We start from the raw sequence: 15,750 nt of genomic DNA on the forward strand, positions 1-15,750 counted from the left end.
TATGACCACATTCGACAAGCTGAATCCAGCGTGACGCGTATTTGAAGATATCTCTGGCGCTACATGTGCTATCCTTCACGCTTCTAAGCGCGGGCAGTGCTCGTACAAGAATCGGGTGATAGCGTTGCAAAGGTGTTTGAATATATTGCTTTTCCTGCTTTCTGTTATTGCCAAGAACATTTTGATAGATGAACACAAAGGCTTTGTATTAGGCACGCCGCAACACCAAACTTGGTCACATTTGTTACCCGTGCTTCCAATGTTGTAAGGGGGGGGGGGGGGGGCTGCCAATGAGACGCTGTTTACTTTGGCCTAAGTAAACCATTGGATGCAGTTTGCCATGAGCTCCTCATTACAAAGCCCGTGCAAATGAGCATACCTTCTTTCATTACTTTCCTGGTGTCTAATTAACTGAGCAATAATTAAGTCGTGCTTTGTTGGCAATAATGGACAGAGCTCTGTTAGCTATGAAGGTAGAGTTTCCTGTTCCTTTTGGCCCTCTTCTATTCCTACTATTCATAAATGGCATTTCATCAGCAATTCCGCACTCTTTATTGCTTCTACATGCTGACGACTTGAAGCTATTTAAGACTGACAACAGCATTCATGACCGCACTGTCTTGCAAAAAGACTTTTTTTTTTCACTCTTTAAACTGGTGCTGAGTTATTAGGCTACTCCTCAATGCCTCCGAAACTATGTTATTATGTTATACACGGAAAACACATCACGTGCAGTTTTCATAGACTTTTCGAGATGTTCCATTTCCCAGAGCCCATGAAATGAAAGATCTTGGTGTTCGACGAAACGCTGGGGTTCTCTTCACACGCTAAATATGCGGAACAATGTACAACGTGCCCTTTGCGCTCTTGGTGTTGTTGGTGATATATTGCATAACTTTCACTCCCTTCTTAATTGTCTCTCTGAAATTATATTCTATTGCGTGCATTCTGCTACTAGAGTGTGCCTCTGTTTATTTGGGGCGGAATATGGCAATCCAATTCTGGCCTCACTAAATGTGCCCAGAATAAATTGATACCTAATTCCAAGCACCACTATTGCCATTCTGGACACCATGGTCCAACCCTCTGATATGTACCTCATCCCGCACCTCTAAAATTAAGACATATTAAGTCGGAGCTTCTGTTCCTGTATCGGGCGGTCCACGGAATTATAGTGCAATGTCAAAAGATTTTTGATCATGTGCAACTTTCTGTGCCACAAAAGTATACCAGGCAGCATTCCGCGTTTTATGCATAGACTTGTTGCCTTAGAGACTGTCCTATGGCTTGACTCCAAAAAGCATGTAACACGTATTCTGCCTATACATATTTCAGAGTTAATCTCCTATGTTTTCGATAAATATAGGTAATCATGTTGTATGATTAACGCTACTTTACGGCTGCCTCATCGCTGTTTGCTTTCCTATTTGCTTCTGCATATCGAATTGTTTTGTCCACCACATATGTCTTCTTGGTATTGTCTTACGTATTACTCTTTAAGTGCAGGAGTACGAAGTGTCTACAACTTCACTGTGAACTAAATACGATAACAAAACGAAACTCGGCGTAATTGTGGAGTCGTGTTAGCGACCGATTTCGCTATGATTTTTGCCAAGATACCTGCATTTGGTTGATAGTTGGAGAGCATTCGCGAGAAAGTTGGCTTTGCCTGGAGGTGTTTTCTGTTCGGCGCCACGATTTCTTTTCAGGGGGTTGCCATAGACAGCTTCCCTGTAAAATATTTATAGTTCCCGTAACTGATGGTAAAGTGATTCCGGCACGCAGTGCGGAGCAGAGCTGCGATGATGTGTTGGCGCAAACGTTCCCTCATTTTGGCCAAGAGGCCGACCCGCGTCAGCCATGTCTAAGTTCGCACCGCCGTCTCTTTGTCGTCGTTCCAAGCGTTTGCTTATCTAGTTTTCTGTTCTTTCGCTCTCCCGTGGTGGCGGTCCCGTCGAAGCCTCACTAAAACCCTTCAATTTTCCAAAAGTAGCGCTCCTCTTGGACCTTTCCGCCACCGCACTCTCCCCTAGCCCTAAGCACCTAGCCCAAAACGTCGTCGCAAGGCCTGCCTTTCCAGAAGAACAAGGGGACCATATCTATATGTAGGTGCTCCAGATTTCAATACACACCCAAATTCCAATAGGGGGCGAGCTCCACCACTGGAAAAGCTGGCGCCACCGTCGGCGTGACGTGGCATGAGGGATCACGTGGACACAGCGGCCGCGTCGGCTGCTTCGAAAGCGCCGAAGCGAGCTGAAAACGAAAATTTAGAGTCCCACCTACGCTGTAGTTCTGATAAAGTGGTAAGGCTTTCCCGCCTTGGGGGATGTCTGCTTGACAACACAAATCGCTATAATAGGTAGTGGCTGCCTTTGGAGGCGTGCAGCATGGTAGGCGGTGCCGCAGTGCCGGACGTACGCAACGAAGCCCGGTGTCGTCAGTCTTATTCACGCTTAGCCACAGGACAAGAAGCCGCGTGAAGCTTGCCCGCGAAACTTAAAACCGGCAGACAGCCATCGGCTACGCAGCAAGCACAGACAAAAGGAAGATTTCTGCTACGGCGCCGGGACTGCGATGTTTGCGAGTAGAGAAAACGCACACGGAGACTCTCGCACGCGCTCGCTGCCTATATATATATATATACTTTTATGTTCACTGGAATGGAGAGGGAGCGGTAAGAAGCATATGAAAAAAAATGCATGGCATATGGTCACGTTTGTGTTATGAATTAACGCACTGGATTACGAAAGAGAAGCAGCGGGAAATCGCTCGCTGGGAATACCGATAAGCATACCGTGCGACGCAGCTCGAGAAATAACACTGAAACGTACAAAAATTTAGAAGAAAACAAAGATTGAATCGTCGCGACGGCACATCACAGTCGCTGTAGGTCAGCACAATGCGTTAGCGGGCTAGTTGGTGCGAATCCATGAATACTTTGTTTAGCGCAAAACGACAGGCACAAGAAAGACGACCAGGACAAGGCGCTACTCTCAAGTGACATCGTTTTATTGCGTCACTCCTTTATAGACCGCTCAAACCAGAGGAACATGCGCAGTGAGCACCATGCGGTGGAGCCATCCAACATCCGGCGCCTGGCGCTGTAGGTGTCTTATAACGAAATTATTTTTTAACAGCTCTGATAGCGTCCACGCAACAATCGCTGCTTTTGCACTGTCAAATGCTCATAAATTCTGCAGCCTAAAGCTCACGGCACGGTGCGACAACGCGCTCGCAGCGACAGCGAAACATCGTGCGCGGACATGAATGCAGACGCACAGTCGGTCGCCGCGAACCCGTGCAATCGCTGCATTGAGACTTCATTCCGTTATGCGCCATCTGGTTATACAGACAGCCCACTATAAGCACATATTTCACACAGCTTGCGCTCAGCGACTGCTCTACCTTTCACGCAGGAAGCCGGTTCGGGAGACTCCATCGCTGCGACCGCGTGCAGTAGCTTTCACTGTACGTATTCGGTGAAGAGATAGCGTCTGTAAACGATTCTGTGCTTTCAGTTTGCCCGAGATTACTATTTCGACAGTAAGAAAGTTCGCTAGTTTTGAGTGTACTTACAGAAATGTCTAGGAGGACTGCCGCGTGGTGCTTTCATCGAGCACCGTAAGCCAAACCTATGAGGCGCACGCCGCGTGATCCCTCATACTACGCAAGGGAGCCGCTTCCGACAGATGGCGACTCCGTAAGTCCTCGCTCCCAATAACGGGCGAACATACACGTGGTACATTCAGAATACCTTTTTTTTTCGCATTCCTAATCGACTACTGCTGAGCCTACGTACGAAACCTACCGCACGAACCCTCTTTGCTGCATTATAGTCAATGTGCGCCTTCCACGACAGAGAGCCATCACATATCACGCCAAGAAACTTGACAGTTTCTACTTGTGGGATGACATCTAGATGATAAGTGAGCGAAATATATACGGGGTCCTTTAATGGAAATGCGAGCACCGAGCGTGTGTTAACGTTGAGACATAGATGCATTGCATCAATCCATTTTTCTATGACAGACAAGTATGTCTAATATTTTATAAACCTTTTGGATGTCATTTGCCGATGATAAAAACGCTATGTCATCTGTACACACGTATGTACGTCATTATGACATGGGATGGAGTTCATTAGAATGTTAAATAAGAACAGAAAAAGTGCTGCCCCTTGTGCAACGCCTCTTGTCTGCACGTACCCAGCCGAAGAAATGCCGCTTTCGAAGCAGTAGAATTCTCAGTTCCTTAAAAATTCCGCAATCAATGCTTGAAGGTATCTTGGGAAGTTAATGCTCCGAAGCTGATTCAGGAATATCACGCGCTCAACACTATCATATGCTTCTCAGATGTCTTATAGAGTGAGTGATGCGACACACTGCCTTTTTTGCCGTGCCATTGAATCGTGCCAAAATATTGAAATATACTTCTTATTTTTATCGCTATAGTTTCTGGGCATCGGAAGACTCCAAGTCCTTCTAGACACGCTTGCGCTGAAAAGGTTAAACGAGGGTGGCGCATGGTTGGGGCTGGATTTAATGGCCGCAGCAGACCAGCCCTTGGTGGACAGTATAACTGTGCGTACAGACATCATTCTGTAACGCAAGTAAACTTCGAGTTAGAGATTGTGGAAGCACCGGAGAACTACATAATTTAATCGGTAACTCATGTTAAACCTCGAGGCACTTAAAACATTCGTGCGAAAACGGGATCGGCAAGCCTCCAGAACACGTCGACTGCGTTCGTCACCGGAATGAAAACCCGGCAGATCCATATTTTCTCGATATTTGTTCACCAAAACACTCGCACACAAGCAGCGCTCTGTGATAGTTCGCCACTCGCTTCTTCCTTTTTTTTTTTTTTCGTCAGTTGCGCACTGCACCTTTCAAAATTAGTCGACTTCGTTGCTTGGAGGTTTTTAATTGAATACTCTTTACGAATATGGGTCGCTGGTTCGAAAGCACTTTATTAGATGAAAAATTGCGTCAGATCTGGTTTTTTTTTTTTCAAATCCAGTCGTAACTGTAGTCTGAGGAAGCGAAGCCGGACTAGTTGATGTCAAAGTCAGTCTTGCAAGTGATGGAGGGCAGTGAATATTCAAACTGTTAGCCAATTGAGTGCCCGCTTAGGCAAAACCAACTTTTTGCGACCATCGTCAGGATCACCCTAATCAACGTCTTTCTCGCGGTCTCTGATTTCTTGTTCTCGTTTTCCAACATTGGCTCGCTTCCACGAATGGCAAAAAACAAAACAAAAGAAAACGGGCACTTTTAATGATTTCAATACTCTGCATTCCAGTTCCTTCGTCGGATAATGCCTAGCGTGTCGAGTACTCGAATATCTCTAAAATAGCGTGTGGAATGTTTCGTTACTTGATTCGTCGCACATGCAAGCCCGGAAACCTTGGAGAATAAATGTGAAAGCGAGCCAGCGTTATCATACTGGTGAAGTTTCCATCTATAATGCAGACGCTGTTACAAAATTTGCCGACTGCGTATTCGACTTCTGCTGACGATTCGATTCTTGTCCGACATGTCGCCGTCTCCATTGAATTCGTAATCGATTTAGTACCCCCATCATTATTGTGACAGGAAATATATGAACCCTCCAAGCCAATTTCTCTCGCCGTCGTCGTCGCAGCCGGCGTTGCAGTGATGTTCCGTATCAAGTCCGAGTGTAATAAGATCATGGGCGCGGGCTGTGTGTCCTGTCGGTGCAATGGAAAACGTGCGAGTCTGAGCCGAGAAGAATGGCGGCTCGATCTCGCGCGCAAGCGAGGAAAGTAGGAAGTGACTGCGTTAACATGCTGTGGCCACAGTTCATTCGAGGCCATCACAAGAGATAGAAATTCTGCTATAAGAAGTGGCCTATAGTCAGGCAAACGAAAGGCAAAATACCGGTGGAGGAGTGGAGAAAGAAAAAAAAATCCGGATGCACCCATCTGAGAATGAATGCCGAGGTTGTTGCCATTATTGTTAACGCGACATAGACACACACGGTACTGCATGACTACCGCACACACACGAAATGGCTATCCCGCTGCCAACCACAATGTCAAATAAGACCATGACACAGTATGCAACAACTGCGTCAACAGTGTTGTTGGCAGTCAGCGCTCGTCCTGTGTCCTCCCTTGCCCGTGTTTTTTGGCGCTGTTTTAAATATGAATGTCCCGTACCAAGTAGCTCGCGCCCAAACCCTTCACAGTATGCATGTTGTAATCACTTCACCCCAGTTGAAACACCGGAGTGGCCCGACTGTTCTGCCTGCAACTTGGTTGAAATGTCTATCCATCAAGCTGGCGCTCTTGACGCGTAATTGTCTAGCGAGTGGGGCGGTGTCGCCTCAAACTATTTATTTAAAGCTAAACATCCCTTGTGTCACATTGGCACGTCGATTGCGGAGGTTTCGTCAAGAATGCGCAAATACCAACATCACAATATAGTGTCACATATTGGGTGGCCCATTACACCACGGACTATACGTAACCCAGTGAGCCACGTTGGCAGCAAACCTGTCGTAGACATCATAGAAAGTTCATGCATTATACCAAGAGTGCCATTAACAATATTGTCGTTAATCTGAAGCGTTGGGCATAAAAAGAAACACTCGGTATATTAGTGCCTCGGCGCCCACACCATTCACCATTCTCGTGGAGGAACATACACAGTATGTGCCCCCTGCGATCGTGGGAGGCGGTGGGCGTTTGCTTCATAAACCAGCTCACTGCCGATGGGCATTAGTGGCCCGAGTTGGCTCAGCTGTGACGACACACTGGCCAATCAGGGCACGCGTTCCGTTTTCAGTCGGACAGGAGGGGGCACATCAGCCTCGATAGCGGTTGCTGGAGCCGATAACCCGACCTAGAAACCTGTTGTCTTAGATCTATGTATAGTTGCCCTTTACCGTGCAGTTGAAGTTGTAGTGGTCATCCTCGGGGCCCGTATGGGCCACTGAATTTCAGACCAGCTCTCGGTACCATAGCGCCAACAAACAGCTGCGGTAGACGAAAGCCTGAAAATGTGGCCCAGTGCTGCGTATATTATCAGGCGCAATATCTTCTATACTGGCCATCGAGCACCCACAACGCTGCCCATTCTTGCAGTACACATTACAATCTCGACTCTGCGTTTCCAGCGAGACCTGGAAGAGCCGCCGCTTAACTTTTACCGCTACTGGCCTGCATTGTTCTATTCAATTTTTATGATGGGTGTCTAATTGGTGATGATATCACTTATATGTAATGATGATTATTATGGCGATAATTGCATCCCCATGCCCGTCCCGTCCGTGAATCACGGCACATCGGCAGACACGCTAAGTGGCAATCTGGTTGCCACCCAGAGGGTGGCGGGAGACGAGGGTGGCGGGAGACGACGCGCGTTTTTCCCGGCTTTTCTTCGCCAGCGCTCCACCACAGTATTCATAACCACAGCATGTAAACCTTCAGATGCCTCAAAGCTATGTCCCGACAGCCCGCTCCGGCAGGCATGGCTATTTGCACGTGCGCATAACTCTGTTATGCCTAATGGACGATGTTGCTGAGGGATGTCTTCAGTGGAACCGAGGTCTGTCTGCGCATTGTCGGTATGTTCAATTTTCTAAGATGTAATTTCTGGAGAGCCCCCCATAAGGTAAAGGAAACACTTAATTTAACAAACGTTCGTCCATTCTTGCGCAGGTACAAGGCATTACACTTTTCGCGTGACAGGATGGCGAGCTCTTCAAAGAAAGCTTAATTACGTATTAATAGCCAGGTCACTACTTGTCCAAGCACATTACATGCCGCTACACCATGCTAGAATCGTCAAAATAACATTAAATTCTGTACGGTTCGGGGCTCGTGGCCTCGGAGCCTGGCGTCACACAGAGTCGCACCCCCGGCCTCCGCCGCCGGTGCTTCTCGTAACGGGCAGCTGGCCTACGCTACCAGGGAGTCACACGCACGCGAAGCGGGGCCCACGCCAACGTCCGAGTTTCCTTGACGAGGCTTGCTTCTTTCGCGGGGAGTAGAAGATCGAGAGGTCGGAGAAAGGGGACAGGGGGAGTTTATTCACACAGGAGAGGCAAACGTATTTACGAAACAAGGGGCACTCGTACTGGCCGGAGCACGGAGCGCAGTGCAACGTTCACGTAGCACGAGCTACAGGTCAGGACAGACTACGCCTTTCTGGGAGAGCACGTCGGGAGACGTCAGCGGACCAGAGCACATTGCAAAGAGTCCGCTTAAATTCTTTTGTTCTCCCATGATCCCAAGGCCAGGAAAAGCCGCGGTCACACCATCCTCCAATCGGAAACGCAGTTGCCGAAGGCTCCGTGACCAGTGTTGTGCGATCACTCCACCCCCCACCCCCCCGCGTACAAGGCGACGACATGGAAACCTATGAACCTGACGTTGACGCCGCTCTCACGAGACTGCAAACTTCACGGTGAAACGATTCGTCTCGGGAAAGCAGGAGAGGTTTCAAGGTCGCCGCCCCCTCTGGCCGATCGTGCTTTTGAGCTCTTGTAGCCTGAATTTCTTCCTGGAAACGATCCTAATTGCAGTTAATGCTTGTATGCGAGGTGAGAGCATACGAAGTTATTCTGGCACCTTTTGCTACCTCGGATGAGGTTGCAGACTCTTTTAAAGAAAAATGACTCGAGTATCTAGCCCGACACAGTGCCTTTGTATTCGCCCTTTTTCGTGTTGAAAAAACGCAGGCTTTGTAGATGAACCGTGTCCCATCTTATGGCAGATTGCCACTTCCAGTTTATCCGTCTGAAGGCATGCAACCAAAAGAGTTTCTTGGAAGGTTCACCCTCGTTCTGGGCACTATGCGCAAAGTGTTTGCCGAGTCGTCGTAAGTGTTCTTTGCCATTTGGCGAGCAGCCCACGCGAGCCTGCTTGGCCAGACGGCGGCAGGTTGGTTGGTGCTGGTTCTTCGCTGACCCTGAAACAACGCAGTCGCTATCGGAGATCAAGACGCGCGCAGACTCGCTTTTGCTGGACGACCACACATGACGTCATCAGGATTTCTGTCGCTTAAGCTACCCGTTTGCATGTGTGGTCTCAGATTCAGTGTGTCGCGAAATCGCGAGAAGACACTATAGATGTCGCTAAAGCCATTTTCATTGTCTTGCTGGTTCGTCCGATGCATTTCACTGATCCTCAGAGTTGCACGAGTAATTTAGAAAGGTTTGAAAAGCTGATCGCTTAATTAGATAATCAGCATCGGCAGTTTCTGCACAACTTTTGGTTCTTGGTTTCTAAGCCCAATTTCTTTTACAGACATCGAAGACAGACATATTCACTCGGCGTTCGCTGTAGAGTCTAGGAATCCAGTTGGGACTCTAGTTTGATCGATGCCTGTCGGTAGGGATGTCTCACGTTGTTCCGATACGCATTCAGTAGGGCGGGATCGAAGCGTTTGTGGCTGACATTGCCGAATTCAATCATACTTCATCAAGAAAATGTTTCTCACATTGGACTCAATGACGACGGACAGTCTTAACTCCGCACAGCTCGCTTGTGTTTAAAAATTGCTTTGATTAGAAAATTACGTTAGAATTTTGACATGAGACTGAAAAACTGCTGCTGCAAAATGTGGTGGTATATCTTATGCTCTGTTGCTGCGTTAAAGCTGCTGTGTCTACAAATCGCCTATATTTATTCACTTTAAAAGATCCCTCAATTACACCATACGAAGCCTTCACGCAAACGCAAGCTCGCATGTGCGGTAAAATTCGACGCAATGGCGTCGCAGTATCGCGGATTCTCACAACGTGAATTGTTAGACCGCCGTGTCTGTGACAACGTGCACGTCTGAATAACCGAACCAACGTCTGGGTACAGTCTGAATTCCTTTAATTGCAGACGTAGTCGTGGAAACACACAGGCACACACATCACTCACACATTTTGGCTATAGCTACACTTGCAATGTGTCTGCCGGATCACTGATTTTCTGAATATGAACACTCAGCTTACGTTTCAGAACAACACGGTTACAAAACGCTAGGCGTTGCATGTAAGCCTCAGTTGTGAATTACCGAATAGATGACCGGCATTACAATACTTTAATTCCCCGCTGCTATTTGCCGGTTTGTAAGGGCTGCAAATAGTTCTTACTGTTTACGAATGCGAGTATGCCAAGTGTTATCACTCGACTTCTTTTAAGCATCTTCCCCTGGTGGTGCAATAACGCAATAGAACAGTGGACGTCATCGTCAGTATAAGATCGTCACCCGCACACGATGAAGTGTGCTTCAAACATAGGCTCTGCTTTTGCTGTGTTGTGCACTTTTTCCGGCGCCTTTGTGTCTGAAGTATGAAATGCTATTTACTGCTACACTTAAGTTACATGGCGAACGCTGTTTTAAAATGCAAAAAAAAGTTCTATCGGCCACTGCCATCATATCTAGTGGACAACTTAACAGCTGTGTTAACTGACAATGTTTAGCGACTTAAAATGCACATATATTTCTGTTAAAGGACACACAAAATATTAATAAAAACTCAGGTACTTTACTACTGTCTAACTACAATGCAAATCCTACCGGAGGCGGATTATTTGTGACCAGCCTATCTAAGACTCGCTTCCGTTCATCCGTCAAAGCCATTAAGAGCACAACCTTTAGGAGGTTAAAAAAGCACAACTTTTGCCGCTGCCGTGTGAAGCAGTTGTTCGTTTATTGTCTGACACACATTTGGCACCAAACGCTTCCTTCTGCTGCGAAAACAAAGAAAAATGTAGGATGGCTATGGAGGCTGGATATGGAGGTTTTTCATTTCATCTTGCTTCATAATGGCTACCTTTCGAGAGACTGTCTCTTCTTCTGGAGCATGTGTGGGGAGAAGAGGAAGCTGTTTCGGATGGCCGTTTAAAATGTTTCTAAGTGGCTCCTCTCCTCGCGATGACATTTTCCATAACGAGCCGTAGCTGCTCCGTAGTTACTCCGTTATAGCTGTCATGCTCTGATCGCTTACACTATGCACTTGAAGCAAGTCTTCGTGAAACAGCGTCGGAATACCACCACTGCACGTTGCTCAGACGAGGCAGAGGAAGCTTACAGAGCTTCGGCGAACACGGCATGTGCTTTGCTGTTATTGTAGGCAATGAGGTTTATGGAGGCGGTAGCTAGTTTCTCAATGCGCACAACTGTTTGGAGGGAGTTAGAAAAAAAAATGAGGGGGTGAGGGGGGGGTGAGGGAGAGACCGTATAGCAGGGCCGGGACCACGAGAATAATTCGACAGTAAGGAGGGCGGCGCTGGTCGTTCCATCCGGGCTCTACCAGATCCCGCTGGACCGGCCACCCGGTGGGTTGTGAACGCGGATGCCGCTCCTGGTGCCCTGGCTGTCGTCGATCTGTGCTCCTGCAAAGATAACGAGATGAAATGTCTTTCTGCAAATTTATGAACTTGTCTGTGTGTGTATGTGTGTCTCTCTGTGTGTGTTGGTTTTGTACAGCTATCTGTTTCTCCCAGCCATTTATTATCTACGGTGAAATGATAACACCCATGCATGAATAAAAAAGTAAGTGAGACTGCTGCGGCCTCGACGACCTGAGAAATGTGTTCGTGGACCTTGGAGTGCCAGGCGATTTGTGTTTGAAAAATACTCGGCGTGGTGGCTTCGTAGCTATGGCATTGCGTTGTTGAGTACGAGGTCGCGGTTTCGATCACCACCTGCTGCGGACGCATTCCTATGGAGGCGGAACGCAAGAGTGCTCGTGTTCCGTGCCTTTTGTGCATGTTAAACAGAAAACCAACGTTGTCAAAATTAAATCGGAGTCGTCCACTTAGCCATCCTTCATAACCCATTGTGGTGTTTCGAAATGTTAAACCCCACACTTCCTTTTTTTTTTTAAACTCGAGCACTACTGCTAAATGCACTCTCGTTTAAATTCATTTGCTCTACTTTCAAATTTACGCCGATAACTTGCCATCTTGCCAGAAATGTCGGACATCTGGCGGCTGCTGTGAAAACCGATTTCAAGCTGCTGCGAATTGAAATGCCCTTTCTTTAGTTTAGTTCGTTGCGAAAAACGCATGACGCTCTTGAACAACGCAGTCTAGCAATAATGGTATGTTGTCAATTTTTTTTTTTTTTTTGCATCCTGTTATGGAACACTGCGCTGTAACCTAGGCCCACGCACAAACATATTTCTCGCAGCTCTTGGGAAACAGCCATATGCTTCGCGAATGTTTATACACTGAAAGTTGGCACGTTTCAGCCTTGTTTACGCATTTGCACATAGCGAGGTTGCTGAGGGTCGTTGTGATAATACGCATCCGGTAATAGTCATCATCAAGACCGCATGTCAGAGATATGCCGTCTTCAGTGACAGCCATACAAAGCCCGCAGCAACGCCGAGGAAATCATAGGGGAATCACGGGGTAGTAGCGGAGGCTGTATTCGGCTCCGTTGTCTTCCACTTTCATCTCATTACTTCATTAAGAACATGAAGCTTATCGAAAATATAACCCTGTTTTGATTATGGGAGGTATTCGGCGTCGTTAGCACGACACATTCCATAGAAATAGCGCAGATACAGCGCGGTCTGAGGACATCTTTTTTCTATAATTCTATATTTAAATTTCATTTTTAAATGTGTTCTCTACACTTGGCTGCACTGTCCCTCGGATTCGGACGTGCAAGCCACCGAGAGTCCTATTTCTTTATTACCGGCTTGGCAAAAGAAAATACAATGTGAATATTACATGGCCATAAAAAACAACTAGTCAATGCCGGATCAGTGTGGTGTGATAAGAGCGATGTAGGCTTGCTGCAGTCCTGCAAGAGCGCTCCTGCCACGTGCTGACTCGTGCACAGCTTGAAAGTGCAACTTCCTTATTGACACCGTTTAGCACACCTCGAGATAGATGGCATTTCAGCAAACTGAAATTTGAACACCGAGGTAGACTGGAACGCCAAGGCATTTCTCCGCGAAGTTCGGGAACTTATATATCGAAACTGGTGTCATATTAAAAATTCGTTCCAAGTGGATCCGCCTTGCGAACTCCGCAGCTAGAATTGTAAATTGCAATATGGGCCATAATGTAAGTAGTCAAAAACTTAATTAGTGAATTTTTATTAATTATTCGATTTTGCGTTTCGATAGTTGGTGCAAGTAGTGTCCGCCGCTTCCAGTAGACTGGCGCATAAACTAGAATTGAGCTATCTGCCACAGGCAACCATTAAAAAAATTTTAAAAGTGTTCGCTGAAACATCCTGTATATGGTTGCCGCTGCTCCGCGTTTTCTTGCTGGGCCGATCCCGAGACCGTTGGAATGTGGTGCTCTCCTACGAACCTCTTCGACACCACCCTGGATCGCTATGTTATGTCGCGGTCGGTATGCGCGGACTTCATGGCGGCGCCGCCAGATGGCACAGCATGCCCAGGTGGAAGTTCGAAGAGAGGAGCTCGGCTGCAGTGCAGACGCCTCATGCATGGTGCGTTTCGGCTATTCGCATACTTGATTAGTCGTCGTAGATCAGTTCTGCCCGATTGATGGTATTGCTTTCTTTTCAAGGATAGCGGTATAAGATGCAGGTCGCGAAACGCAAGGAGCGCATTATTCTCACCTGACAGGCTGAAGCTGGAGTCCTGGAGGTTGCGACCTCCGCTGCGAGTGGGTCCGCGGGTGTGGAACTCCGACGGGCTGAAGGGACTCTCCTGTCCCCTCGGAGGTGTCATCTGATTCTTCAGCGGTGTAGCGCCGTCGCCTCCGTTCATCATCTGGTCCCCCACGGGTCCGTCGTAGCCGTCACGGTTCACCTTGAGGTGCTGGCTGGCCTGCGTGCCGCCGCCACCGCGCAACATTAGTCGGTTCCACAGCCCTGCGTCGCGCTTAGGGTTCACTACCTCTCACTAAGAGAAACTCTGGTGCTGCGATCGTTCAGCAACTGTGAGAATGATGACTAGTAACATGGGTTTGCCTAGTCTTCGCGCTTGTGGCTTCACACGTTCTTGTGGCTTCGTTTATCACCTTTTCTCCGCCTTTACCGGCCTAAATTTCGAAGCGAACCTGTTTTTCTAACCGCAGAAGACGATAAGACTCTCCGCACATGTACTACCGACGCGAATTGTTCCATTTATAACCCATATGTTGTTGAAGATGATCAGTCTGGGAAGTCGCGCAGAGCCGTTCGAGGCGTGAAGGACGAATTAAACGAAACAATGTCTACAATCAAGTCTCTTTTGCCACGAAAGACCTCGGGACCTATTATCGGAAGCTGTTGACAGCATTTTGGAATTTTAACTATTCGAGCAAACATTTGAGCTTGTTATAAGCAAACCGCTTATACAATCTACTGTCCGGCGACAGCATATGGCCATCTTTATTAGTGTATACTCAAAAATGACGTAATGCTTTAGAGACTGGTCGCCGCAGAAGCGTTCGGACACTAAACACGTGGGGTCGCGAAGCAAAGTTGGTTACATTGCGTTTACTTACCCGCTCCCTCTCGAAGAGAGTGCTGAAGGTATGTGGCGAGAATGGTGGCAGGCCGATGAAGCGCCCGGACCCTTGACTCACTTTGAGCTGCGCAGAAATGGCGCGTTGTTTCATGTGATAACATTCGTGCAATATTCACGTTACTGGCAAGTCAAAGAAGAAGAAAAGAATGCGATAGGGGCACTACAGAGGCCACGAAATATTTTCGCGTCGACATAACACTCTTAGTTGCTTGCGGAACAAACCGTGCTAAAGCATGGACATCGTTCAGAGAAGCCCATTCGTACAGACTGACGAAGAACAATACTGTAGAACAGGCTAACCGAACCTATCTTCGATATTCCAGGACCGTTTCTTCAAGATGCCTGTCGAAACGCTTTTGTGAAGAGACAATTAGTTGGCAGTCCATCGAACTAACCAATCCTCACCGTGTCTCATCTTAGCTAAGAAACGCTGGCCTAGTTTACAAGAATGGTGACCACTCAACCTAATGAAAAGTATAGTTTAAAACGAGGCAGGCGAAGAAGCTGACGTGGTATTCTGCGTATGCAGTCTAGCCATACGCACACTAGCCGACCGCGAGTCACGTGTGGGGACACCCGTAGGTTCGAGCATATTACTGTCTGAGTAAGTCACTGCGTACCACTATCCTAATGAAGTAAGCAACCTTCAACGCCATTTCTGTCTAGCAGATTGTGTAGGGCGTTCGACATTAACATTCGAAAAAAATATTAAGGTGACTGCAGCAGTTGCACAACTGCATTCTTCAGATTCCTGCTGCCTTCTCAGCGGTTAATTTCTTTGCATTTTGCATTTTGCATTTCTTAATTCTCGTATATAGCCCAAAAAGCGTTCACCTCTAGCCTCCTCTGCAGTGTGGCACGCAGCTTCGTCACCAGAGTGTTGAGATTACGACCATCCACTGCACGTAAAAATACAGGGTGTGTCCGCAAAGCGTATCCTGTCGGGCCAAGCAACAGCAACTAGGATAGGGGGGGGGGGGGGCGGTTCAAGTGACTGGGGCTGACAGTTTCTATGAGGCGTTAAGTTAAACTAAACGCCCAACACACTTCCTCTTTTTTTCGAGGCTGCGAATTCCAGGTCGCTCCAAATGCTCTCTCTGCATAGCACTACGGGATAAAACGCAGCACAGTATTGATTAGCGGTACGTAATGTAGTTTCTGGTGAATAAAGGAATCGTAGTAACGACTCCCTTCCCCACAGCGCCCGCTTCTTTTTTGTTTCTGGTGCCGATCATTCTCTTCTCTGTTTTCCCACCTTAAATAACTTTGAAAGGAGATAAT

The 15,750-nt window shown here is 47.5% G+C and overlaps 1 protein-coding gene across 3 annotated transcripts in view; it reads right to left on the reverse strand.

Moving 5' to 3' along the window:
* Positions 1 to 9,836: 9,836 nt before the first annotated feature.
* Positions 9,837 to 15,750, reverse strand: part of LOC142560425 (dihydropyrimidinase-related protein 2-like) — a 79,449-nt gene continuing 73,535 nt past the window's right edge. For all 3 annotated transcript variants that reach the window (XM_075672531.1, XM_075672533.1, XM_075672532.1), the window contains 3 exons: positions 14,447 to 14,533; positions 13,575 to 13,785; positions 9,837 to 11,362 (listed from right to left, as the gene is read on the reverse strand). In XM_075672531.1, coding sequence (XP_075528646.1) covers positions 11,277 to 11,362; positions 13,575 to 13,785; positions 14,447 to 14,533 — 384 coding nt within the window. In that variant the 3' untranslated portion in view covers positions 9,837 to 11,276. The remainder of the gene's footprint in view (positions 11,363 to 13,574; positions 13,786 to 14,446; positions 14,534 to 15,750) is intronic.

The sequence above is a fragment of the Dermacentor variabilis genome, chromosome 10, assembly GCF_050947875.1.
Source record: "Dermacentor variabilis isolate Ectoservices chromosome 10, ASM5094787v1, whole genome shotgun sequence".
Classification (NCBI taxonomy): domain Eukaryota; kingdom Metazoa; phylum Arthropoda; class Arachnida; order Ixodida; family Ixodidae; genus Dermacentor; species Dermacentor variabilis.